General features: G+C 44.9%; 1 protein-coding gene across 1 annotated transcript in view; it reads left to right on the top strand.

Annotated features, from left to right (window-relative positions):
• Window positions 1-9,166: 9,166 nt before the first annotated feature.
• The window catches only part of BARD1 (BRCA1 associated RING domain 1), a 44,306-nt gene continuing 26,889 nt past the window's right edge, over window positions 9,167-26,583 (top strand). Inside the window, exons 1-4 of the mRNA XM_035332213.1 lie at window positions 9,167-9,371; window positions 9,477-9,533; window positions 12,842-12,987; window positions 20,867-21,858. Of these exons, the coding sequence (XP_035188104.1) occupies window positions 9,187-9,371; window positions 9,477-9,533; window positions 12,842-12,987; window positions 20,867-21,858 (1,380 nt within the window). The 5' untranslated portion in view covers window positions 9,167-9,186. The remainder of the gene's footprint in view (window positions 9,372-9,476; window positions 9,534-12,841; window positions 12,988-20,866; window positions 21,859-26,583) is intronic.

Genomic DNA, 26,583 nt, shown 5'->3' with positions numbered 1-26,583 from the left:
CCTTTCATAAGAACCACAGTGGTGGTTTTGTCCCCGGATCGGGTCACCGAGCACGGTCATGGGTCAAACACGTCCAGGGAAAGTGTTTTTTGCTCAAGTGACCAGCAAAGCACAGGAGCTGGTGATGCCTACAGACCTGCTGCCATGTGTGAAGTCACCCCTGGGATCCAAAATTTGCAGGGTCCGACCTCACAGCGGGCTTAGGAAGGGGCCCCAGCCTGTCCCAGGGGCCTCAGCTTCCTTAAGTTCCTGCAGCTTCACCGAAGCTGCTGCGAGGATTTGGGGCTTTTTATAAGCCAAGAAAAATGTAAGCTCCTGCACTTAATAGGGGAATTGTTTTTTTTTGTGAGCTGGTGGAGGAAGAAAAATGGTTGTTGGATGGCAACAGCACATAGCATGATTTTACTCCCTATTTTTTTTGCAGACAACAGCTGTGATCTTGCATAGCTATAACAAAATATCAACAGCATATTAGAAGGGAGTGCAACAGAGAAAAGAAGCAGTGGGGAATGACAAAAACGAATTTGCCAGGATTATTATTCCACAACAGTATTTAAATAAAAAAAAAAAAAAATCACTCTAATTAATTTAGTTGTTCAGGGAGAGGGAGGAAATAAGGAAGATGGCACTGAAATAGTAAGAACAACATTAGTATGGGACGCGGCCAGCAGTAACTTAGTGTTGGCTTTGCTCCTCACGCTGCTCGCATACGCAGAGCTGGTAATGAGGGAGGGCGATCAGCTCCACAGTGCTGGGGAGCAGCCTGCCTTGGGGGCCACATCGGTCCATGCCAGGCCCCCCAAAATACCTACAGCACTGGGGGGAGCTGTGCAAGGCCCACAGGGTAACATTTTTAGGGGAGTTGGGACCCGGTATGACCCTGTGGTGTCTGAAAGGCAGCACATGCCAAAATGGAGGGGATGATCGCAGCGGCCACGTGCTTGGTTTGTGGGGTACAGCCCCCTGCTTCGCCTCTAATCGCTGCTCTGGGAGACTTGGAAATAGGCCATCACCAGGAAGAACAATTCTGAGGGCTTCGTGCTGGGATATAAGAGAAATAAATGATGGCTTTCCCACAAGTTTTAAGGCCCAAGGCAGCAATCTGATCATCCGCCCCAACCTCCGGCTTAATGCAGGCTCTTGAATGTTAAGCAGCGGGTCTTTCACCACAAGCAAGCATTTTGTAGAAATAAAGCATCTTTTAGAGGGAGATCAGCTCCTTGCTGACTCCAAAAAAAAAAAAAAGAAACAAAAGAGTGCATCTTCAGGGCGGGAGGGAGGATTTATGGTAACCATACACGATAAAATCCAAGTGAAGACAGGGTAATAATTGAGGTTTTTACCTCCATTAGCAGGTCAAGGTGAGCTCTCAGCCCTCTTCCTATCTCTGTCCTGGTTGCCAGCTAAAGGGGTTTTACACAGCCCTGTGCTTTAACGTGCAGGGGCTGATTTGCAGCCAGAGCCGACCAGGAGGAAGCGTGCGCAGCGCAGAGCAAAGTGACCAGAGCAGGCAGGTCTAGGGATACTGGGGTTGTTCTCAGGAAAATAATATCTGCTCACCTTGTTGTGATGCTGGCCCTAACCGGAGGTTTTTCCTTAGCCAGTAGGACCCAGCAGTGTGAGGTGTTGCTGTGTTGGCCAGGCACTTCCTGGAGTATGAAGCATTTGAGTAAGAATAAGAAAGAATAAGAACTTTGATAAGAAGACTGGTAAGAAAAACGCAGAGAGATATTTTCAATCCAAACCTTAAGAGATGCTAGAAACACCAGCATACTTGTAAGTGTCCTGCTCTCCCTCTGGGGAACTGGATGAAATACAGGAGGAGCTCAAAATGCCTTTTCACCCCAGCCTTGAGCATAACACCCCCAAAGCAGTCAGACCCCACTGGTGCAAGCCAGGAGTGCAGCCCCTGCCTTGGAGCCTTACTCCAAAACTTGTTGAAGGGTTGTGGGACCACACCTTGCCCCCCTCAAATTCCTATTGAAAATCCTGTCAAAGGGAAAACAAAGCTGAAGGGGACTCTTCTTCACCAGTTGTGCCACCAGCCTGAGGGCTGGTGTGTGTTGATAACCCAGGGGTCTGATTTTAATACAAACTCACGTCACCTTGCACTAAATGGTGCCCTAAGGCACAACACTGGTAAGGGTGCAGCAGCAGGGGGTTCATACCTCTTCATATGCTCCTTCTCAAGTGTTTCTTTAAATACCCTCAGTGTCAGTAAGACGAGCAAAATCTGAGACCACTGCCTTGATCAGGTTAACAATTACAATCATTCCCATCCATCGGCGCAAAGCAGGCTGCAGTGCTGCTGAATCCGTTCTGCTTCAGGACCTGGGGAAATCAGAGCCGCACCTGAGCAGCCCAACAAGGGCAGCTGGAGGCTCCCCGGGAAGGAGGAAGAGACCGATTGCTCAAGCTGACTTCTTTATTCATTTTTTTATTAGCCTTCAGAGCCTCCCTAGAAATTATTAAGGCTTCCCCAGGGAGCGCAGCGCTGCAAAGGGAGCGGTTACTCACGGACTGCTGCATCGCGCCGTGATAACCCTCTGTGCAAATGTGCTGGAGCAGCTGCACCCATCTCCTCCCTCGCTTGGGCAGCGAGGCTGCTCCTTTAACCTGCTTTCCATGTCTTCGGCATTTGAAAATCCTCATTATAGGCTCAGCAAGCAACTTTTTTTTTTTTTTTTTTTTTTTTTTTCCCTGTAAACAGCTCTTTGCCACGCATGGGTGGATGGTGGCAAAGGCAAAGCTTGTAGATTTGTTAGGTACCCCCCTGGCCGTCAGCCTGAGGTTTGCTGGGTTAAATGCTGCCTCCTGCTCCCTGGGGCTGGGGTATAAACTGGGATTTATATATATATATATAAAAAAAGGTTGGCCGGATGAGGGAATACTGTGGAGTTGTAGCAATGAGGACCTTCATTGGGTTGAGGCTGAGCATCAGCCAGTATACATGCACTGAAGATACAACACTAAAAGATACTGAAATTTCACATACTGAAATTACAAGGTAGTTTCAGTGCTTGAAATCAGCTCATATAACACTTTAATACGGCACCCCTTTGCGCAATACACCACCTCTTCCAGGCCCCCCGGCCGAGAGCAAACAGCCCCTGTGGCTCTCACTTCGTGCAGGGCTTCTTCTGCAGCTTGTAGCCAAGCCCATCCGTGGGTGAAAATGCAGCCGTCAAGGCTGCTCGCACAGGATTTACGACATGGCCTCAAAACACAGGAGGAAAGGAAAAGCTGAACTCTCCTCTGATGTTTGCAATTGTAAACTGCAGACCTGAGCCGGACACGCTGTAAATAAGCAACATTAATCAGCAGCTAAGCAAGTGGTTGCTGCTGCTTATTATAACAGCATAAATCATCAGGAGCTGTTGTTGCGTTAATTTGGGTTTAGGAGGGATTACTCCAGAAAAAAAGAACATTCTTACCTATTCACAACATGCATATCCTTACCTGCAAGCACACACAGGTGTGCTGGGGGGTTTGCCTCTTAGTTTTCCAAGGGAAAACACCACAGGAGCTTTGAATGTGAGGGCTTGCAGTGGGTTTGGCCGAGTTTTAGCTGAGCACAACCTGCCTTGTGGAACCCATGGACATGGCACCCAGGGCAAAAGAGAGATGGGGAGGAACCAAGGCACCAGGGGGGTGCTTCCTGTGCATGGCATCCCTGTACCTCTGCAGTAACTCCCTGGTTTTCCCTTTTTAAAATAATAATAATAATAATAATTTCATTTGCAGCTCAGCTCTGGCTCTTATATTTAAAAAGCACAAGGCGTGATTTGGGGATGCTGAAGCCCTCTGCTCCCGCACTTGGAAGGAAGGCTGAGCAGGGAGGGAGCGCTTGGGTTTAAATCAAGGGAGCATTACCCACACATTTTATATTCTCCTGAAATGCCAAAATGCTGCACTCCCTGCTGCTCTGCTTCCCTCATCTCTGGCCACTGGGGCCACACCAGCATTTTGTGTGCAGAGCCCAGGGGGCAGCCAGAACCCCCTCCCAATTTCAGCAGGGATGGAGCTTCACTCCATGGGGATCCCCATCCTAGGCTTGGATGCATCTCCCCCCGCCCCGAATAGCTGGGGGTCTGTTCTGCCTCCCCGAATAACCTGAATCCCTCGAGGAGAGGAAGGCTTCTTGTCAAGAAGTCACAGCACTTTTCCCCCAAAACAGGCCCGGTGCCTGCGGTCCCGGCAATCTGTCTCATCTTGCTGAAACCGCGGGTGCCAAGCCCTGATCGATGTCGCGGAGCAGACAGCAGCCAAAAGGCAAATTTAAAAGCGAGAACTTCAAAGGGACGCTCGGCTGTACGTCTTCAAAAGGAGATGTGCGGGGGAAAAGAGAATTAAATCCTGACAAAGGCACCCTGGCAGAAAGGAAATGCTTCCATGCTTTCTCCGTTTGGAAAAAAAAACAACACAACACCCCCAAAAAACAGTGCTTATAGTGGAGCTTGTGCTGCCCTCAGCATTTTCCCATCAGACGGATGTGCAGGGTCTGATCACAGCTGGTGGTCGGCTGCCCCAGCACCCCTCAGCACAGCCGAAACCTCACCAGAACCTTTAATGGAACCTGACGGGAGTGTTAGTCACGATCAAGAAATGGGTCTTGGGAAACAGAAGTCAGAAGTGTTAGGAGTTTTATATTTTCCAATTTAACTAAAAGGGAAATAAAAAGGACTTTCTGTATTGGGGTGGCCCAAAGGTTTCCAGCAGGCTTCATGCTGCAAGGATGCCTTCAAAAACAGGCTCATAAATCAGGTGTAAAGAGGATGAAAGCAATGCAGCACCCACACCGTGGCTCCACCACGCCAATCGCCTTTAATCGTCCCCGTCTTTATGAACCTGCGTTTGGTGTGTGCCAGAGGAACAGGCACCCAACCAGGGAGAGCTTCTCCGAGCATCGAGCTGGAGCTGGGACTCCTTTTAATTATAATTGGGTTATTTACGATAGCTTTAGTACAATCGGGATAGTGTAACAGGACTAATTAGAGTGGGGCTAATAGTAAGAGGGTTCAGGCCACAGCAGCCCCATACGTTATGAAATCTGCACCCAACTTCTTCAAAGGTTTCCTTGGATTTTCCTCCCACTCAAAGGTAATCCAACATCTAAAAGCTGCTGCAAAGCTCTCACTGCCTTTTCCCGAGCATCCAGGCTCGCAGCGTGCCGACCATATGTCTGCCTCTGCCTGCGAGCAGATTGCACCAAATATTTTCCTTTTTCATCGTGGTTGAGCAAACAAACACCATCTGCGGGGCTCGCCGAGGGAAATCCTGGCCCCCGCCGTGCCGACGGGATGCCAGCCCTGCGCGTCCACGTGGCTCCGCACTGCTGCCATCGATGCCCGCCCTGGATGAGATCCCTTCTCTGCCCCCCGCCTCTGATGGGTGAGGACCTCGCCTTTTCTGAACAGACCCAAAATTTGGATTATATTACAGAAACACTGGCTCCCTTCAAAGAAGGCTGACTCTCATTGAGCCAGGCTGTGGGACTTTATTTTTGTTTGCTTCATCCACAGCTATTTCTTGATTTCTTGGATGCACCCATGCTGCCAGGGGCTTTGGGCAAGTTTTAGCCATGCTCACATCCTTGGCCGAGGTCTGATGGCAGTTTTTGGTCCTGCTTGAGGACAGGGGACAGGGTGGGTGGCTGATGGCAGGAGGCAGTGTATTCCCTGTTCAAACCTTTATGCCTATGGAAGTAAAACTCCCAAGGGCATTTTTTTTCTCTCTTACTTTGCTTTCTGTAGGAAACCCCTCTTTCCCCACCCCGCAGAGGGTGAGGAGAGGAAAAACCAGGAGGGTAATCTCAATTTCACAAGATCCCTTGCAGTTTTGACTGAGCCAGGGATTCACAGAGAGCTCCTGCTGCGTGATGGGCCCGCTGGATGTGGGTGCGAATTATCTGTCACCTCGGTGACTTTGTCACTCGCCCTTCTGTGGCACCAGCTCCACAGCACATGCTCTGACCAGATCTTTTGTACAAGCAGCCTTCGGATTTAGCAATTCACATGGCAAAAGCAGAACCGATGAACCACAGGCTGCTGCTGCCTTTAATTAAAAATGCCATGTCTAACACCAGCAGATGTTCCTGCTGTTGAGCCTCGACTAATAATTTAACGCCATGTAATGCAATGCTGACTGTGCTGCTTAGTCTGAATGCCTAATAGACTTTTTTTTTTTTTTTTCTTTTTCATTTTTTTACAATTGCTATTTCCTTTTGGGGATCAAATCCATCAATATTCAACAGAGCTCAGCCCACTGAAGGCTTTGGTTCAGACATCTGGGGAAACAGCAAGCATGAGGCTGCTCCTCCTGCACTGCTCTTTCAGTTTTCTGCTGGAGCAGACCTGTCCCGGTGGCAGGATGTGAGATGCAGGAACAGCCACACGCCTCATCGATGTGTGATGAATCGCATAGTGGTGGTCCATTTATTGAAAAGCAGCTGGGCAACCTTGCTAATGAATGGGATATCAGGTAGCGGTGTATTTGCACAGAAGGGTCTTTCCCAGATGGGCCATGCATGATATGACACAGTAGGATTTTACCTGTGCCATCCTTCAGCACCAGTTTTGCTCTGAAACCCTGCGTTGTTGGAAAACCACATTATCAGCTTAGCATGGCCAGGATCATCACCGTCTTGGTGGGGTGCAGCATGGCCGATTCACATATGTACCCCATGACACTGCCACACTACATCGTACCACTGCTGAAACCACTCTACTGGCTTGCTGTCACACTATGAATTTATTTTAAAATGTGGGGGCCTGGGATCATTTTCCTAATACTACATAAACCAAATTTGGTGATATATTTCTCACTCCTCCTGTTCTCTGCATTTTTTTTTTTTCTCCTGACTGTCCAATTGCTTGCAGTAATTCATTTCAGGGGAAGATGTTTCTTAGATTTCCAAGAGCATCCAATCCTTAACCTTTATAAAATTAGGGCAAATGAATCACTTGTGGCTTTTACATCTTTCTTGAACACAAGTATTTGTTTGAGGCTGGCTGCCCAGGGCAGTACTTTGCCTTAGTTCAACTTAGTTGTAAATGTTTGTAAATGCTCACATAATGTCTCAGCACAATGGAGACCATGCTCACACGAGCAGATTTATCGAGAGGGACAGTAAACATATTTCAGCCAGGGGAAAGGCAGTCGAGGTGCTTATCTGTTTTATTGTCCCATACAGTATATATTGACACCTCATATTTTTTGAACATAAATGCCAGGTTGACTCAAGAGCTCTATGGATCATGTGTTTTTTGTAACTTGTGCTCAAACACCTCAAGCTGCATTAAAGTTGCACCTGAGCAGCAGGTCCTTTTCCATCTCCTGGCATGACACACTTGGAGATGTCAGGAGATGCCAGGCACTCATTTTTTGGAGTGCAGGGCAAATTCATGGGAGCTGAGCAAGAGGAGAGAGTATATGAACGTTAGAAACCATTAGCTTATTTTGTGAGTTTATCCTGGTTTCAGAAGGTTGATGGAGCAGGTCCCTGTCCCAGCTGTGTGCCTTGACATCGTCCCTCTCCTGTATCCAGACATTTTGGTGTGTGAGCGTATGATGACACCACCAGGAGCAAGGGACATGCTGGTCCCCACCATCATCCTGATGGTGTTTCAGCCTCTCACACCTCAGCGTGCTCCGGATAACCATCCTGAACCTAAGAGACTTCAGGTTTCTGCATCCTGCATGGCTCTGATCTCCTCGTGCCTATGGCTGATGTTCTCCTTGTACCTGTGGCTAATATCAGACCAATATTAAACTTTCCATAAATGGCCAAAATAGCACCCAAATTTTAGCTGGTGACATCGTACCAACATCTGTTTTCTGCTGCTCTTGCCAGCCAGATTTGCCTGCTCCACGTCACTTTTGTGATGAAGTTCCCTCAAAGAATAACTCGCTTGCTTTAATCGTGTTTGCACTGAGATTTATGGTGTGATGCTTGCTCACTGGTGGAGCTTCTCAATGCGAAATGTCAGTAAAGCCTGTTATAAATTGCTTCTGGCATTTCTACTCTATCTTTTATTTTGCCGGGAGTATTTCTACCTGAAAGTGATAAATTCTTGCTATAGCTTCTTTATGTGCTTCAGTAATTACACCGTGCAGGGGAGGCAGGGGAGGCTTCCACAGAGGCATCCTGATGAAAATAGCAGCCCACCAAAAGCAGGAGGTTGGGCTGAGCTGTGAGGCGTTACCGGGCACACAGGCCAAGAAACATAAAAACAAAACAAAACAAAACAAAACAAACAAACAAACAAAAAAACATGTAACAGCGGTGAAACGTTCCCACCTAGCTCTGATTGAGGGGCAGGAGAAAGGTAAGAAACAGATATTGGCCATCATGATGGATATGCTTGGGTTATATGATGGGCATGGGCCTGAGCCTCCGCTGCACCCATTTTGGGGAGTTTTGGGGGTACTGGAAATATTTCAGGGGTTTTGGGGCACTGTGATGCCCCTGCTTGAGGGTTTCTGGTGATTTTTGGATGGGAGGTATTTCTGATATGTAAGATATGCTTGTTATAGATAGGGTGGTGTTGGAGAGGGGCTGCTGGTGAGGCCACACCTTGAGGACTGTGTTCAGTTTTGGGCCCCTCACTACAAGATGGACATCGAGGCCCTGGAGCGTGTCCAGAACAGGGCTACGAAGCTGGTGAGGGGCCTGGGACACAAGTCCTGTGAGGAGCGGCTGAGGGAGCTGGGGGTGTTTGTTCTGGAGGAGGCTCAGAGGAGACCTCATTGCTCTGCAACTCCCTGAAAGGGAGGTGTGGGGAGCTGGGGGTCTGCCTCTTCTCGCAGGTAACTAGTGATAGGACTAGAGGGAATGGCCTCAAGTTGTGCCAGGGGAGGTTCAGGTTGGAAATGAGGAGACATTTCTTCTCAGAAAAAGCAGTCAGGCACTGGGACGGGTTGACCAGGGAGGTGGTGGTGTCACCGTCCCTGGAGGTGTTCAAGGAGAGGCTGGACGTGGTGCTTAGGGACATGGTGATACTGGTATTAGGGGTATGGTTGGACCAGACGATCTTGGAGCTCTTTTCCAACCTTAATGATTCTATGACACAGTAAAAACAAGACGCTTTAACCGCTGACGCCCTGACCGAGGGGCGGCCCGCCCGCCATTTCGCTCAGCCTCCCCGCCCCCGGCTCAGGGCGGGCTCGGGGGGTGCCGCATGCGCGATGGCGGCGGGCGGGCAATTCGGAGCGGCGATGGCGGCAGGGCTCCGTGAGGCGCTGCGCGGCCGCTCCGGCAACAGGCTGGACCCGGGCAGGCAGCCCGGCCCCATGGCGCCTCCAGGGCACCCCTGGGCGTTCACCCGAGCCGCTTTGGGGCGGCTGGAGAGGGCACTGAGCTGCTCCCGCTGGTAACGGGCGCTTCATCCCTTCTGTTACCGAGCCTTCCCCCCCCCCCCACCCCCCCCTTTCCTCCCGCGTTAAAACTAATGGCGTTTTCTTTCCTCGGCCATCAGCGCAGGTATCCTGAGGGAGCCCGTGTCCCTGGGGCGGTGCGAGCACGTCTTTTGCCTGTGAGTAGCGGGGGGCTTCGGGGGACACGGCCCCACGGGCTGGGCAGGGGGCTGCTGCCCTCCGCCGCTATGGGGCGGCTGTGGCGCTTGTGGGGTCTGGGGTCAGGCTTTTTGGGGTGCTGGGTGAGGGGTTTGGGGCGTTTGCCTGCTGCTAAGGGCGTCATCAGGCAGTATTGGTCATAGTGAGGTGAGGGTGCACGACAGCTTGAGGTTCTCTGCATCTTCAGCTCCTTACACAGCCTAAATAGCAGCTTGGATAGACAACTGCTTTGCTCCTCCAGGCCTGTCAGTGTAACTTTTCCCACATTCATGTTTCCTGACATCCTGCCAACCAGCTCAGAGGAGGCAGACATCACATAGCCTGTGCTGGGACATCTCCCTGCATTCCCTGTACAGGCGGAGAGGTGAATGGCTCCTGCCCAGAGCAGCTGAACCTTACGGCTCTCCCGTATCTCACTGCTCTTTGTGGTATACAAAAGCAAACACAGGTACTTAAAAGGTCCGTCATAAACCTTAAACAGTTTTGCTGCACTGCACGGATGTGAACTCTGTTAAAATACTATACCTGTTCCGGAGGAGATGATGGACGCTTTCTAATCTCTGCTTCTAAGCCAGTCTAGAGGCTCAGCCTTGCCCATTGTTAATACTACAGTCACCCTGCCAATAAATGTGGAGGAAAACTCACTCTCTTGCCATACTGGCTGTGTATTTACTCCCTGCTTCAGCTGCATCTTTCTCATGGGGACTTAAGGTGTTATAGGCCTGATGACTGAAATAGTAGCAAAAGATACTTTCTTGCTTTTTAAGGAGAAAGTGATTAAAGAGCAGATGCCCTCAGCATCTCCTCCCCCAGGTAAGCGTTAAGCAGTATGGATCCCAAGGATGCTTGATCCCAAGTATGGATCAAGCAGCTCATTGCCATCCAGACGTGTGGGTTCTTGCCCAGCTTAGGCCGCTAATTGCTGCAGAAGGTTCTGTTTTCTGAAGCAGTTCTTTGCTCCTTTCATTTGCACTCCTGCCCCCTTGGTGAGATAATCCCAGAAGCTTGTACAAGCTATAAATAAGTTCATATCTATCTTGTGAAATGTTTCCTTTTATGAGGGGTAATGTGAATTTCTGAAGAGTAGCATAACAGTGGTTTAATAAATGTAATTATGTAATTGTTGGGCATCCGGGGCCTGGTGATTTTATTTGGATAATCCTAATGTATTCCAGAGGATAGATTTCAAACACTCACTCTTTTAAGTTTTTTTTTCTTTTTTTTCTTGGCTTTAGAAGAACTTTCAAGACACCAGAAGATGATGCATGATGCACTTTGCATTGCTGAGGCTGGAAAGAGTAGCCAGTAGGATCCTTAAGTGTTCCCCGGCAGTTATTTTGTGCTCTAGAGAGAGTTTATTTGCCGTGACCCACGTTGTTATTCCTGATCCTTTCTCTTTCATTTATCCAGCTTTTTACTCATCAATTTAATGTCCGTCTTGACTTGTAGATTTTTAAATAGGCCTAAGGAAATTTAGGTTAATTTGTTTACAAAGAAACCTGGTAAGACGTAGGACAGACCTGCAGTATTTGGACATGAACTGCTTTTGATCCATGGCTAAAGAAGCACATTCCTTAATACAATATGTGGGAAGGAGTGGGGTGAATGGCAAGAGCTGACTTCTGGTGTGTTAAGTGAAACATGTAAAACTAACAAGATGTGATAATTAGGTAGCACCTAATGTAACTGGTTCTCTCTCAGCATGCGTTTTATTATGGGCAGGGATATTTATTAAGATCCGTTCCTGCAGTTTTGTCTAAGTAACTCTGCAGTGTTAGTTACGGCTAATAGGTAATGAGTGTAAAAAGCCAACAGCTAGAATAATTAGCAAATGTCATCACATAGAAGTTATTCTCTGTTTCTTTTGCACTACCTTTACGGACTTGGGAGACCTGAGGCCAGCGTTCCTAGAGAACAAGACCTGGTCGGTTCTTGTCTTTGCTTGAAGTGATCTGTCCGTGTCACGTTGAAAATGTCAGAGCCAGGAGCTGTGCATCAGCCTCCCTGATCGCAGCAGTGTCCCCGTCCCGAGGTCCTTTGTGCTCTTGGAGCAGGCTGATCGCAGTGCAAAGCACAAACACCTAGCAGCAATTTTTACGTGGCAAATTTTACATCCTTCTGGGAATTAACTGAAAACATGATACTTGTGTTTGAGGGAGAGATGCCAGTGCAGAGAATAGTTCTGAAAGAATTTTCTGAATATATTTGGTGGTAGTTATACTTCTGATGCTGTTAACTGATAATGATACCAGTTTTGGGGTGTATGACTGTCAGCTTTGAACCTCACTGCTTTTACAGTCTACGTGCATTGACTTTGATCTTCCTGTTCAGATCACAGTGCCGTGGTATTACTTGCATTCTGTTGCTCCAAATGTTTAATATAATCTGCTTAATTTTGTACCTCTGGCTAGAATTGTGCATGCTACGTGGTGGTAAGTTAATAGACACTTTTCTGAAATTAATTCAGTCTTGGCTATGTGAAACTGTAACACATGTTTACTAGAATAAATAGGAACTGAGAAGAAAAAATGTCTTTTGGATGATGCAGCTCAGGTAGCAAATCATAAGGTCGTCTCACTGGCCTAATCAAATGAAGAAAAGATTTTAAGCTGATGTGAAGAAAGTGGCATTAGTAAGAAGCTACAAGCGTTTAAATGACCTGAACTGAATAAACGTGTTTCTCCCCCATGACCCACTTTGATCATCTCCTGACATAAATGCTTTGAAAGACAAGTGATGGAAACACCTGCAGATCCCTGGGGGGCTTCTCAGGGAAAAATGTTCAGACAGGTGAAACTTCGCAATATCAAGAAAATTTTAAGCAGGCAAAAGTGGAAGAGAACTTAGCGTGAGCAGGCTTTCTGTCACTTCTTTTAAAAATAGCAGGCTGTAGAAGAATAGCCATGCCTCTTGCTGAGCTGTAGAAAGTGGCACTTTAACAATTATGCTCAAACAGTTGTCTAGAGAGAAACAGCAATGGAGCTTCAGCATACCTGGGAAATTTGGATCAGACTGCAACTGTAGGTGTCGTACAATAACCACGGCAGCATTCTGACAAGGCTCTGGACTTAGCTGGCTTAATTATGACTTGTCATTTGCTTTGATGAATGTCGTCTCCTGCATTTGTGACTAACTCGTATGGGCTTTACAATAGTAGTTTGTCAACGTTAAGCTAAGGGATTCTCTCAGTGCTTGGCTGTGGGAAGGTTAATTGCAAGCACTGTAGATACTTTACACCAAATAATGGATTTTTACTTTTGACTTTCAGATCTTGTGTGGGCGACTGTGTCGGCACAGAATGCCCGGTGTGCCACATGCCAGCCTGGGTGCAAGATGCGCAGATAAACCGGCAGCTAGATAACATGATCCAGCTTTGCAGCAAACTGCGGCATCTGTTGGGCACAGACACCTCGGGTAAGAGCAAATCTGGGTCTCTGACAGCCGCTGAATCCTGGCTGCTCTGTTTCTTTCCATGTGCTTGGTAGAGAATGAGCAGTGCAGCCCTGCTTAAGATTCTGAAAGTCTGTTCCAAACCATGTTTGGAAAACTTGATGTGAAGAGAACTGTCTGTATGGATTGCTTGTTCTTCAAATCTATTTTACTAAGAAATCTGCATGAGCAAGTTATCCATAATTCATTAGAATCTGTCTTTCAAAATTAGATGAAAGTAGGATATATTCCCAAGTCATGTGGCAGTTAGTTGCACACACCAGGGTCTCAAGTTGTCATATCCTGTGCTCCTAAGGGAACGCAAATGTGTGAGTCCCCAGTGTACACTTCTTTGGGGGGCCCTCTTAAAGGATTAAGGCATACATTATCACACTTCTCACCTGTTTGTGCACCAGGACGTGTGTGGTGTCGCAGGAATTTTCAGCTTTGGGTTTTTGCACATGGAAAGCCTCTCCTTGCCCCCTGCCTAAAGAGAAAAGGAGGCAAGTCTTAATTTGTTTATTTTATTCTGGACCCAAACAGTCAGCTAGTCTGCTACGATGGTGTTTTGTCCTTGCTGACGGTGCTAGAAGATTGCAGAGATTGTGTTCCGGGAATTCATCTCTATCAAATTTCAGGCTGATTGTGAAAGTAGGGAAAAAAAAAGTGAAACGAGCGTAGGTGAATGTGTCTCTTCTGTAAGCCCAGAGAGGAGCATTTTATGTAATACCAAGTTTTAGAAAACATCCATTTAGCTGTCAGATGCAGAAAAAGTAATTCTTTCTTCATTGTTGCTTCCTAATGTGTTTGTCTAAATAAAGGATTCTTTTTCTAAGTCTAATCCCATCAGCACCTTCGTGTTCAATAACGATGTAGCTCATTATTGACATCAGAATAGATTGAAGTGATGAGACAGGAAGCCTACGTCCAACTGCATAGGAATACATTTTATAGAGATATAAAATCTTCCGGAGCATAGAAAACTGTAGATGATAGCTTAAATGTGATTTCAGGGAAACATTTGAAGTGGTGAAGGCTTGTTGAAAATCTAGCTGCAGGAGAATCTCTGAGAAGAGCTACTTGTAATGCTAAAATGCAGCATTTAACATACAGCCTGTTACGATTATTGATACTGTTTAGACATTTTGCAGAACTTATGGCTGGAGTAACTCTTACAAATTGGCCTGAAATTTCACTGCGCTAGAAGTTAAATAATGCATTGTCCCATAGCTCTTCGAAAATAAGCTGTGTGGTGTGGCTAAAGCACAGAACAAGATGAGGTCCTTTTATCGTTCCTTAAAACGATATCACGATTTTTATTGTGACTTAAAGGCTGGCTCAGAATGGAAGCTTACAACCATTTTATTTGGAACTAAAATTAGGAGCTCATGTGGGAGCTTGCTTTCTATCGCACTTCGTCTTTGCCCTGTATTAACATCAGTGGTCTTCTGGCTGTTTTGTAATGAGGGTAAGGGGAAAAATCTCCCAACTTCATTGCTGTGAATGGTTCAGACACAGGTAAATGAGCACAGCTCTAACAACAATCAGTTGTCTCATACTGTGGCAAATCACAGGATGCTGTAGCTTCAGGTTTCTGAGAGCAAATCCTTTAGGATGTTTTGTCACTCATATCTCTGGCAAATCTGTCACTTCCCATAGACGTATGTCTTGAACTTAATATATACAAAGTGAAATATGTTTGAGTTTGGAGAATCGGGGCTTTTCTTGTTCAGAAGTTGCTTTCATGTTCTTACAGCACTACTTTTGCTATGTTCCCATCAACGACGTTTTCTTCTCTCCTTCTGTTAGAAGGTCAGAAATTGTATTATCTTCCAGTCAAAGAGGCACACTTAAAAAAAAAAAAAAAAAGAATCCTTCTATGGAGGAAAGGAAATGAAGCAGTTGAAATGGGAATCTCTTCATACATTTGTTTTTTCTGTTTTGTGTATTTGTTTTATGTGTCTAGTTTTGAGACAATTGCGGCTTTTCTAGAGGCATGTGTCTGAGAATGTTGTTGACATTGAAGTATCTGATGAAAATGAGTCACACTAACCGTTTTTTTTTAATCCACGAAGACAGATCTTGGAGCCCAGTAAGATCCACGTGTTGTCTTTAGAAACTCACAGAACTGCTATGGCTGAAAGAGATAGATTTAAGCTCACATGTGGAACGCTTCAAGTGTAAAAATCCATGTACCCAGCTGGTTCCATGGTGCACGTGAAGAGGGATCTCACCTGGTGCTCTGCTGGGATATGGATAGCTTTTTTGTTTGTTCTAAAAGGCAGCAGCAAATAATTCAGGACAGTTTGCACAAAGCAGCTCATGCTTCCCTTTTAAAAGGAAGCACAACAGATGACACTACAGAATACTGTTGGGGGATCACTGGAGGGGAATTGGCAAACAGGAGGGACCTGGAATTGGCTAGAAAATAAATGCAAACTATAAATAGCAAATGCTGAGTCTGAAAATGAATTAATTCATTACAGATGTTAGACCCATAGCATGTAGCAAAGTAAGAAGAGCAGCCTGCCCTTCTCACTGTCCACCTTCAAACCTTTACAAGGATGGTGGGAATCTGGCTGTTTAATAGATGGGATATCTGTACCCCAGTCTTCAGCTCTAATGTTGCCAAGTCCAAGACATCTTGAGAATTGTGGCTGATGGGATAACAGCTCCATAGGTGCCAATTCAGCAAAAGCCACTAAGATTTTTGGAGGCAGGCTAGCTTAATAAATAATTAAAATCCCCACAACCAAAGAAACAAACCAACCAACCAAAAAAAAAAACAAAAACAAAAACAAACAAAAAAAAAAACCAAACAAAAAAAAACAAAGCAAAACAAAAACCACCAAAAGGCAGACCCCTTGAAAAGAAGGGGCCTTTTTTCCCAGGGACTTGTGCAGGTGGACTTACAGGTGAGAAAACAGAAGTCAGGACCGGACAGTCTGCTGTTGCTTAGGATTATTATTATTATTAATTTTTTTCTTAGCTGAGCTAGAGTAACACACTAACAAAGCTTTGGTGTTGATAAACAACACAAAGGACAGGCAAGAGAAAAGAGATTGCTTCTTCTCTGTCTAGCCCTGGATGTTTGAATCATTGAGAGATGCAAGGACCAAGGCTGAGAAACTTATGTGGACCAAGGTCTGTGGCAAGGCATTTGTGTTGGCTCTACTTTGTGCCTTTATTATGGAACAAGCATTCATTCCACACAATTGAAACCCACTAGCTTTGGAAACCATTGTTAAGGTCGTTATTTTTTTATTAGCAAGGTCAGCATTTCAGTCTAAGCAGTGTTCTCTTCCTCTAGACAGAGGAGGGAAAGCTCAAACCAGACTGGGAGAAGTGCCATTGTGAATGTTGATGGAGCAGTTTAGGACATTATCACCATTTTTGATGAGATGTGTTTGAATCTTCCTGTTTCATTTCAGTGCTGGACAAATACAAACAAATTTGTGTTACTTTATGTTGAAACAGCCTTGGACATGCAAGCAATTAGCTACAGCATGCCAAGCATACCAGCTCATATTAGGCTGGTAAATCTGCACGGGCATGCCTCGCTGTCCACAGTTTCATTCAACTTACATTCAGTTCTTAATTGCTGGTTTTAATAGAGAAAATCTATTTTTTGTCGTCGTATTTTTTTTTTAAAGCTCAGTTTTTCTAAAGAAGTTTCCTACCTTACATGAAAAATACCCCAATGGAATGCGTGTTGAAAGGAACCTTGCTGGCAACAACATGTAGTTGGTCGTGGCAACATCACATGGAGAAGTAATCTTTTAATTCATGGTTTATTTATCCAAGAATAAGTTCCAAATTTGAAGGTTTGTGATTTTTTTTTTGTGATTTGTTTTGATTTTTTTTTTTTTTTTTTTGTTTCAGCAAAGTATCAAGAATGCTTTATTTTATAGAACTAAGAACATGTTTGATTAAAACCTCCAACGTGTGGAAGTACTCTGTGGCTTATCACTTACACATTTTGCAGATGTCTCCAAACTTTCTAGCAGGGAGATGATAGCATCTTTCTCCTGAGAGCATGGTTATTTTTGTAACAGCTGATGATCAGTATTAATAATATAAGTATTATTCCACTTCTAACCTTCTGCAGGGTAGAAGTGTCCCCGTTTCCTTTGGGAGGAGGAAAAAGCATTAACCTTTGGATTATTTCACTCTCTTGTCTACCTTCCTGCAGAATTTGGAAGGCTTCCCCCCTCTCCCCCCACTATTTCTGATTCCCTTTTCAAGTGAAACTTATTACTTGCATTTCCTCTGCAATATAAAATTACAGTAATTATGGTGGGTAATTAGTAAGAACTTGTTGAATCATGGACATAGTATCTAGCATACTAGAGGTGAAGGTGGTTCATTGACAGAGATGCTCTTGAAAACGAGTTTCTAAATACTTCAGATGTTTGGGTGGTATTCTTTAGAAAGAAATTGCCGTAAATTATCCCAACAACCACTTGTAGGTGATTTTACTTTATTCTTTGTAATGTAATCTGCTTCACTCCAACAGCCGCAAAGCGTGATATTTTTCTTTCCCCCCATCTTCTTCTCATACAGAGCCAGAACTTTGCAGGTGTTGGTCAAATCTTCTTAAGCTTGTGTTGATGCTTGTGGACAGGAGGAGAAATTAACTTTTGATTAGCCTTTATAGTATCACAGTTGAGTTTCTCATTTCCTGACGTGGAGGAGAGGACGCTGAACTCCTGTTGTAGGGGACTGCATTGCATTTCATGTATGCTATGACATTTTTCATAATAGCTAAAGCTGAGTTTTTTGAAAAGCTGGAATTTCTCCCTTCCCCCCCGTTTTGAATACTTAACTTGCAAAATAATCATTCTTCAGTGAAGGCACTAATGTTGCACAGATGGTACCAAAGCACTTCCCTTTGATTTTTAATAAGGGACTAGTTTGTCAAAGAGATTTCTCAACTTCTGTTCTGAAACCCATAATAGAGAATAATTTGAAAGGCACACAATGTGCATCATTATATTCCTTTGATGCAGATTAATGATAGCTAAACCACATTTTCTAATTGCTTCTTTTTTCCTGCCCTAGTCTGTTATTGCACTACAGCAAAACTTGGAAATGTAGTTCTCCAGTTGCAAGGCACCGCATATCTCCTATTTTTTGTCTACTCTCAGCCCTTTTAATACTCGAGAAATTGAATTCTATTAACTGTTAGCATTAAGAAACTTGTGTTTGTTGTGTGCAAAGAAGCCCAATTTAGAAAAGGATTTAGCTAATATTGTGTATATGGATGTTATGGTTAATGTGTAGGCATTGGTAAGTAAATAAATTGCATTTATTTTAGGCTGGTTCCGATACTGCTGTCATGGATAGTCTTTACACTAGTGCAAATGCTTAAAATAGAGAATTAGTAAGTCATGCTCCACTGATTTACCTTGTCTCAATGAATCTCTAAAAATAAATTTGTGGGGAAACTTGTTACGTACTAATAAGCCAATTAAATCTTAATCATCCATAGTCACTTTTTCATCCCTGTTGAGATGCAGGCTCCATTGATTGGCTACCAACTTGGAGACAGGAAAGAATTCCTTTGGATCAATTTTTCTATGAGCAATTTTCTCTGAAGGTAGTTGAACTGAGCGCACTTAGCTACCAGATAATGCCCTCTTTATATAAACGAACATTTACATATTAAACTGTAACAGCTTCCTTTCAGTTTCTCAGCACTGCCTTTTCCCTCTCCCAGCTCTGAGTCCCTTGAAGGATTGGATTTTCAGGAAGGGCATATCTGCCATTTGTCCTTATTACCTTTACTTGCACCTTTTGGAGACATCAAACACCCTGGCAGAAGTAGCAGGAGCTTTCCTGGGTTTGCACAGCCAGCCTCTGGATGTGTGCAGGGAGATCTTTGCCGTCTGGATGGCCTTTTAGGCATGTTCCCTGAGTGTCTCCCCTGTTCTTTTACAAGGCAGGTAGTTGCATGTGAGGAAGAATAATCCCAGGAAAGCATTTATTTGGTATTTTGGTATTTTCAGCAGGTTTTTAGTAACCTGGCTGGTAAGTCCCTGCTGAGCAACCAGTAATGAGCAGATCCGTTTAAGAACCCTCGTGGCTGATTTTTCACAAGCTTTCTGGCTGCCAGAAGTGGCATATACAGAGCTTCCAGTGTAAATACTTAATTGTGTTATGCTGCTTTAGATCCTACATCTGAAGGACAGTGCCTTTGATTGCATTTGTCTCTTGACTTTCAAGTCTTGGTGTGCTCTACACATCAAAAAGAATTCTGGCCATCACAAAATTGTTGGACAAATTACTTTTGCAGGCTGATTTCATTCTTGCTCCTTACTTGGAGATGACTGATAGTCCTAGCGAGGTAAATATTTTAGAAAGGAATCACTGGTTGTGTAAACAGAGCAGGCAAGACAAGTAAATAGTAACTGTCTTATATTTTGCATCTGTTTGCAATCAAGCTCTTTTTTTTCCTGATGTTATTGTCAGAATGAAATTGGATATGATATCTTCCTGAATGCTAGCAAGTTACGAGATTTAAGCCTCAATTTCAGTCCTTTCATTCTGCTTGCACCAAGCCCAGCCCTAAAGGAAGAGCAAATAGCTGCAGTTCTGTACCTGGATATTATCTTGCCTGTACGGTGTAGTTTTTGTTAAATAACTAAATGATTGATTAGCTTGCCTCAAGCTGTATTCTTAAAGACATTTTTGGTCTGATGCTGTGCATATCCCTCTAGCTAAATCTCCTCATGCCTTGGAACCTATTTTAATTCAAGGGGTAAGTAGGTTAGTTTAAATCTAAAACGAGGAAACGTTTAACCTTGAAATGTGCCTTTCAAAGACTAATGTGAGTGTGCTGTGCCCTGTCTTGGGGTCCTGGCACAGGAGAGACCTGGAGCTCCAGGAGCAAGCCCAGCAAAGGGCTGCTGAAATGATGTAGGGACTGGAGCACCCCTCCTGGAAGAGAGGCTGAAGGAGCTGAGGCTGTTCAGCCTGGAGAAAAGAAGGCTCAGGGACAATCTCCTCCATGTGTGAAGGTGATTTTGTGATTCTGCGGCCATCGAGGGGACATCTGTAGCCCCTGGTCTCAGCTGCTGTTTCATGTACAGGGTGTTCCTCTGTCATCTTGGCTATTGATTTGCAATATGCTATGTGGTGTGACTTATGATATTGTTCCATTGTGTATTTTTAAAGTGTTTGAGATCATAAAAAAAAAAAAATTCCTTGGAGCTATTTACTACCAAGGAGTAAGGACTGGAACAAGAGGCCACAATTACTTGTAGGTGTTGTGTGTTCCTCTGACGCACCTGCTGTGCCTGTGGAATTAGCCAACCTTTGTCAGGAATGTCTAACATTCATATAAGCATTTTGGTTTTGATTGAGTATGGTTACACTTTGTGTTTTTCTTCAGATGAACTGTAATGTCTCTTTAGAAAACTGTTTCTGTGCTCTTGTATATGTGCAGAGGCTACTTTGTGAAACCTGCTGCCAAAGACCTGGTGAGGGAAGACTGGGTGAGGGAAGCAGTTTCTCTCCTCTGCACAACCTGGTCAGAAATCTCGTGTGCATATGCTGCCCTCTGAACCTGGAGAGCTGATGGAATTTCTCTGCCTGGATGCTTGCTTCCCAGCAGATAGCTTTAGCTGCACTGGGATCCCCAAACTCCAGTGGTGTGGGTTTTTTTTTTTCTTCTGTTGGCAGTGCCAGTTGTTTGCAAGCCATTGCATGTCTTCAGAAGAAATGAAGGCAATCATAGGTTCTATTCACTAACATGTCATCAGCTATTACGGTGGTTGTTGTTATTGTGATCTCTTTTTTTTCCTTTGAGGTGTTCTGCTGAAGAGTACTCTAAATTATTTTTCCTCTTCCCTTTTCCACTTAGATTCAACAGAGTGTATATCCACACCATCAGGCTCCGACTCTGGGAAAAAGAATAAGAAGGACCAGATAAAAATGTGGTTCAGCCCAAGAAGCAGGAAGATTCGATGCATCCTGAACCAGGGTCAGCCTAAGACTAAAAGTGATGGCCCTTGCCAAGACCCATCTTCAGCTTATCATTTCTTTCCTTCCCCTCCTCATGAAAAACCCAAGCCAACAAAAAAGCCAACGCAGAGGCAGAGTAAGAAGATGAAGAAAAAACGTCTAGCAGACATCAACAAAGTGTGGGGCTTAGGGAAACCTGGGCACAAAGGAGGAGTTGAGGAGAAGACTTCCAAGGAAAAGTGTGTGACCATTTGTAGCCAGCCAGTCATCCTGTGCACTCCAGAGCCTACTAGCCCCGAAGAGACGCTTCCACAGGAGCCTCTAAAGGAAGCTGACTCCAGCACAGATGTGGAGAAATTAGAAATGTCACCAGAGGTAAAATCCTCAGAGGAGAAAGATAACAGCTTGGATGCCTGTCCTGCACATGTCAGCAAAGAAAAACATTGTGCTGCGGAGGAATCACCATCGACAGGAAACGAAACTACTCCTTTGAAACGTGGAAGGGAGCAATCAAGCCTCCCAGTTTCATCTCAGACTAAAAGGCGCCGAAGAGCCGAGGGGAACACTAGTGGGAGTGCAGGCAGGCAGGCAGCTCACTTGGAGGAGTCACCTCAGGGCAGCCCCATCTCCCAAGCGACTGAACCCAACACACCTGTTCAGGTTTCCTCCTCTGTATCAAAGCTCGCTGGCACTGCGATGAAGACAAGAAGCTCTGAAGCAATGAATAGTTCTTTGTTTCCCAAGTCTCCCTCTACTCCTTCTACTTCCAAGACGTGTAATCAAGTAGGAACACCACACAGTCCTTCTGTGTTCAAGTCCCCTGGTGGTGCTAACGCAGTTGCCCGAAGAAATTACAAAGGAGAGACTTTGCTCCACGTTGCTTCCATCAAGGTAAGACTGTCATCTTGTATCTCAGCTGTAAAAGGGTCTAAAAAGATGGCGTTGTATTTAAAAATATCCTGAAAAACACTTCACTGCATCCTGGCTTTGTGGTGAAAGCTCACTTTGGGGTCTTTGTGTTTAGTGAGGAGCTTGCAACCTGTTTCTGTGGCTTCAGAAAGGAATGGTTATTGGAATGATCAAAGATGTCATACTGGACAATCTTGGAGTATCACGGAGTCAGTTCTGCTTTTGGGCTCTGGGAAGCGATAACCACTCAAATGTTTTGGCTTCCTGTGCTGCAAAGTTGTCTCTGACCTTTTGCAAGGAGTATTACTAGGAATTCCAGATCTCCCTGAGTGGTGTTGATTGGTTTGCCTTGACCTGGTAAGTCAGTCAGGGCAGGATTTGAATTACTGACATAAAGATGACTGTGCAACCTTCGGTAAGTATTTTGTAATCGTTGAGATCCCCATCTGATGGTAGTGGCAGCTCAGAAGGCTCAAAATACAGCACCATGGGATTTCCAAGCTAAGCCCTGTGCCCTCAGTATGCTGTCCTCACAAGGGAGAGGGAGCACGAGGAGAGCTGAGGTATTCTCAGGAGACTTTGCTTTTATGTAGGATCAATATTATTCAGTGACACCTGCTACTCACCTCGCTGTGAGTTACTCTCCTAGCCAAATTCTGCTGGGATAAAACACTGTGGGCTTTGCTCTTTGTGGGGGTTATCCTTCCCTCTTACTGCTTAGAAGCTACACACGTGGGGTAAGCTGAAAGCTTACAGTCAGACTCATCAAACGCATTAATATGGCAGCTCTTTTCTGTGAGGGCATCTCAAAGAATTTGTGTTCTGGCAATTTAAATGTACTTTGTGCTAAATCATAATATAGAAATAGTGTGTTGTTAATAAACTGCCTGTGCTGGTAGAATTGATTCACCTATAACCGTCCTGACATTTATACAGCACTTCTATTTGTCGAGACAAAGGCTGTTCTTGATAAATAACTGTGTCCTCTTTCAAAGGCACTCTAATAAGCCACTCCTGCCGCACATGAGACCTTTTTAAATGGAAGTGGCAGCTGGGCTGAGTTGAGTTCAAATCTCTTACTCAGTGCCATTAATACTGAATTAGGGGGGAGAAAATGAAACATTGTCCTCATAGGACTCAAGAGCTTTAAAGGATAGATCTTGCTACCTCTCTTCATAAGGCTTCTATATTCCTTTTTATTAAAGCACTGTTTACAAATTATTCTTCCATGACTTTCTGGGAATTTCTAAAGAATACCGTCACGACTGGTTCTAAAACCTGAGCTACCTTGACAAGTCTTCACACAGGTGTGGCGTCCAGCAGTATGCCCCATGCTTCTTTGGCACAAAAGTACTTCATCCCAGAAAGGAGAGCATCGCTGCTGCCTGCTGTGGGACTTGGAGTAGAGTGATATGCCAGGCTCTGCATTGCAGAGCATTTTGAAGATAAAGGAGTAAAAATTAGGCAGTTGGTGCTGTAGAGACAAAGAACAAACATGTTACAGCTGTCCAGGGCTAGTGTAGCTTCTCGGGGCTGGTGCAGGGCTACATCCTGCCTCAGTGGGCTGAAACGCTGAGCTCCAGCTGTGCTGTAGGCAGTGGGGTGGGCAGACACCTGAATTAATGCTATTTTAGTCCTGTGAGTGAATTCATTTTGGTTTCTTTTTTAATGTTTTCAATCATTGAGCAAGAGGGGAAGTAGTTTCTGTTCCTCACTGGCTCAGCTGTGTGAAACTCCTTTGTTTGTGCTGAGATGATGGTCTTTGGTAAAGGCATGGTCAACTAACTAGGGATTTGGGGTGATGCCAAAGTTACCACACGTGTTTAAATCTAGTTAAAATAAGGCAAGGAGAGCGGTCTTTTGGTTATGGTCTTAATTTCCTTGTATTTGTTTCTAGCTACTAAACTTCTGAAGCAACTGAGAAAGCTCTTTTGCTGTGTGAACCTCAGCTCCTTGTCTGTAGAAGGAGGTAGTATGGATGAGGAGACGTGAGGACTGGGGCTTTCCAGAAAATTACTGGTGATGGGTTTGCTAATTTTTACTTTGCAAAGCAGTGAACAAATAATAGTGGTTCATCACCACAAATCTGCTGGGAGCGTGTGCCAATTGCAAGAAAACCTCCTATTGCATGCAAGTATCTTCATTATAACCCGTGTGTTTCTAGATTGCGAGGTGCAGGAGCCTTGCTATTACACGTAACAAGTGCTGGGAGTGATGAATGTGTTCTCAAAGAAGCTGGTCTTGGAAATACTGGGTTTTATCCTGTATGTATATTCCCATTGTGCCTTTAAAAATAGCCCTGTCAGGTCTTTGGTTTCGGGAAGAACTATTTCTGTATTTCTCTTCCAGTTGTGTTACAGGTGAATTTTTCTCCTTGTTTCCACAGCCAGCAATATTTTTCCCTGTGTGTAGTGAGAAACAGTCTTAAAACAGCCACCCTGTCCCCAAAGAGAAACAGTCTTATTCTCTAGGACTTAATTAATTAGAAAAATAAATATCTGTACCATTTTGATTAGCTGTTAGGGTCTAATACTCTGAATGTAATGAAAGCTCATCATTTTTTTTCTTATTTAAAAGATAATTAACAAGGTTACGGGGCATTAAAATTAAGTGTACTGTGCTGCTTCAACCAATTCTGAGGGATTGTCCCCATTTACTACTCTTACCCTAGCGAGCAGCTCACTGAAATCAGAACGGTTCTCGAGAAGGATTGCAGCGTGGGTGAACTCCATGCAGTTACCCTAATAAATTGCAATAAACGCGTCTCTTCCCACAGCAGACAGCAGTCGTGTTCATCTTCCTCCGTGGTCATTAAAGGTAAAAACTTCCAATTAGTAAGGATGCAAAACATGACCTCCTGTGCTCCTAATATTCTCAACTAGTGGGAAGTTGTCCCCATCACCAGCCCTTCTCTGTAACAGTGTTTTTTCCCCAATAAAATAATGAGTTGTTTGCAGTGCCAGCTCTTACACATGTGACAATTAATTGCGGCACGGTATGATTTAGCTTGTTAGTACAGTGTCTTAAATTTAGTGCAGAAATCAATTTTTTTTGTACTTCAGTACAGCATTTCGGTTCTTGGTGGTGGCTGCCTTTCTTCTGCCCAGCCCGAGCAGGGTTGCTGGGGCTGGGCAGGGAGGGAGGAGGGCACCAGGGCGGCTGGGAGAAGGTTTTGACTTTTGTTTCCAGCCAGAAGGACCAGTTGTGGTTGCCTCCTGCTCTGGGAGCCCTTTAGATCTGGCAGCTCTGGCTGGGAGGGGTTTCAGGAGGCTTCACCTGTGGTTAGCCTGCACTGCTGGACTCTTCATATTCATTATACTTTGCGCTGCAATAACTATTAGGTAATTCCTTGCGAGCCTAGGAGGCTGCTCTTCCTTTTTATTGCTTTGTTACTAGCTGTGTAACAGCACATCAGAGCGTGAACGGAGGTGTTGTGAGCATCACCTGGCCACCACATCAGCTGGGATCCTTTTCCAGGTGTCGCTGCCCTGGCCAGCTGAGCAATCCCTTGCTTTTGGTACCAGCCACACACACATCTTGTGGGTTTGTAAAAGTGGTGACAGTGGGCTCCTCGCATTCTGCAACATACAAGCACGCAGAAGTTTTATTCCTTTACAGTGATTTATTGCAAGTTACCCCAAATTACCACCAGTAAACCAAGCCTGTATTTAGTTTAATTCCCTATACGCATGCTTAGCTATATTATTTCAAAGTGCTACTGGCACGGCTCTCACCAAACTGCTCCCAGGAGCGGGGCCAGCGACAGTGGGCTGAAGTTTGGTTCAGTGGTGAGCTGTGTCACGGGGTCTGGTGTCAGCCAGGCGTCCTCGCTGTCCAGGAAATCTTGTTTGGAGAGGTTCATGCAGGGAAAGCTCTTGGAGTGGTGCTCCACTTTGGGTAGACAGTTACTTTCATATTTTTAGGGACCTAAGGGGTATAGGACAGCAGCACCCTGTTGCTGACTTCCGTTTTTCCACCTGGACCAGCCAACAGATGTTGCTGGTTTGTATTTTCTTAGATCAGTTTTTGTCTTCCCAGTCTGATTTTTACTTTCCTCAGAAGTACTTCTGTTTTTTCAGCTGCTGATGATGATTAGTGCAGCTTTTTTGAGCTTATCAAGGGCGTTTCAGGATGTTTCAGGTTCTCAGGTACCCAGCTGCACTTGGAGGATGCCAGCTGCATGTCTCAAGGATGTTCCAGGCTCCCGGGCCAGCAGACATCTTCCCCTGTCAGTATCTTTCCTGTTACAACCAGATTGCCTTTACGGCTGCTCCCGTCATGGATAGAGAAATAATTTAGAAAAATGTGAGGTGAGAAGCTCCCTGTTTCCTGGAAACAGTCGGAGCATTCACAATTACTCGGTAATTCACTTTTTGTCCTCTTTAACCACTTAGAGTGAGCTGTAAATAACCTAGTTTTCCTCCTGCTGTGCCACATCCTAACAAGCAAATATATTTGGGTTTGAAAGGTGTTTTTTCTCATTTGTTTGACCTAAAGCTTGAAGTTTCTCATTTGCCTTTGCAAACAAAGGGAGAACCACTCGGTTGATGTGGTGCAGCTTTTTAGCTGTCTTCATCTAGTGCCCTAGTTCTTTGGGTCTCTTCTTTGAACTGGTAGAATATTTTCAGGAACTTAATTTAAAGGTGACTTTTGGGGAACAAAACCTGGTCCAAGCCAAGTTTCCTGGCCTTCTGCCATCAGCATCTA

The sequence above is a fragment of the Oxyura jamaicensis genome, chromosome 7 (assembly GCF_011077185.1).
Source record: "Oxyura jamaicensis isolate SHBP4307 breed ruddy duck chromosome 7, BPBGC_Ojam_1.0, whole genome shotgun sequence".
In the NCBI taxonomy this organism is placed as follows: Eukaryota; Metazoa; Chordata; class Aves; order Anseriformes; family Anatidae; genus Oxyura; species Oxyura jamaicensis.
Note: the sequence above shows the minus strand (reverse complement) of the source record. Positions and strands in the feature narration are given on the sequence as shown.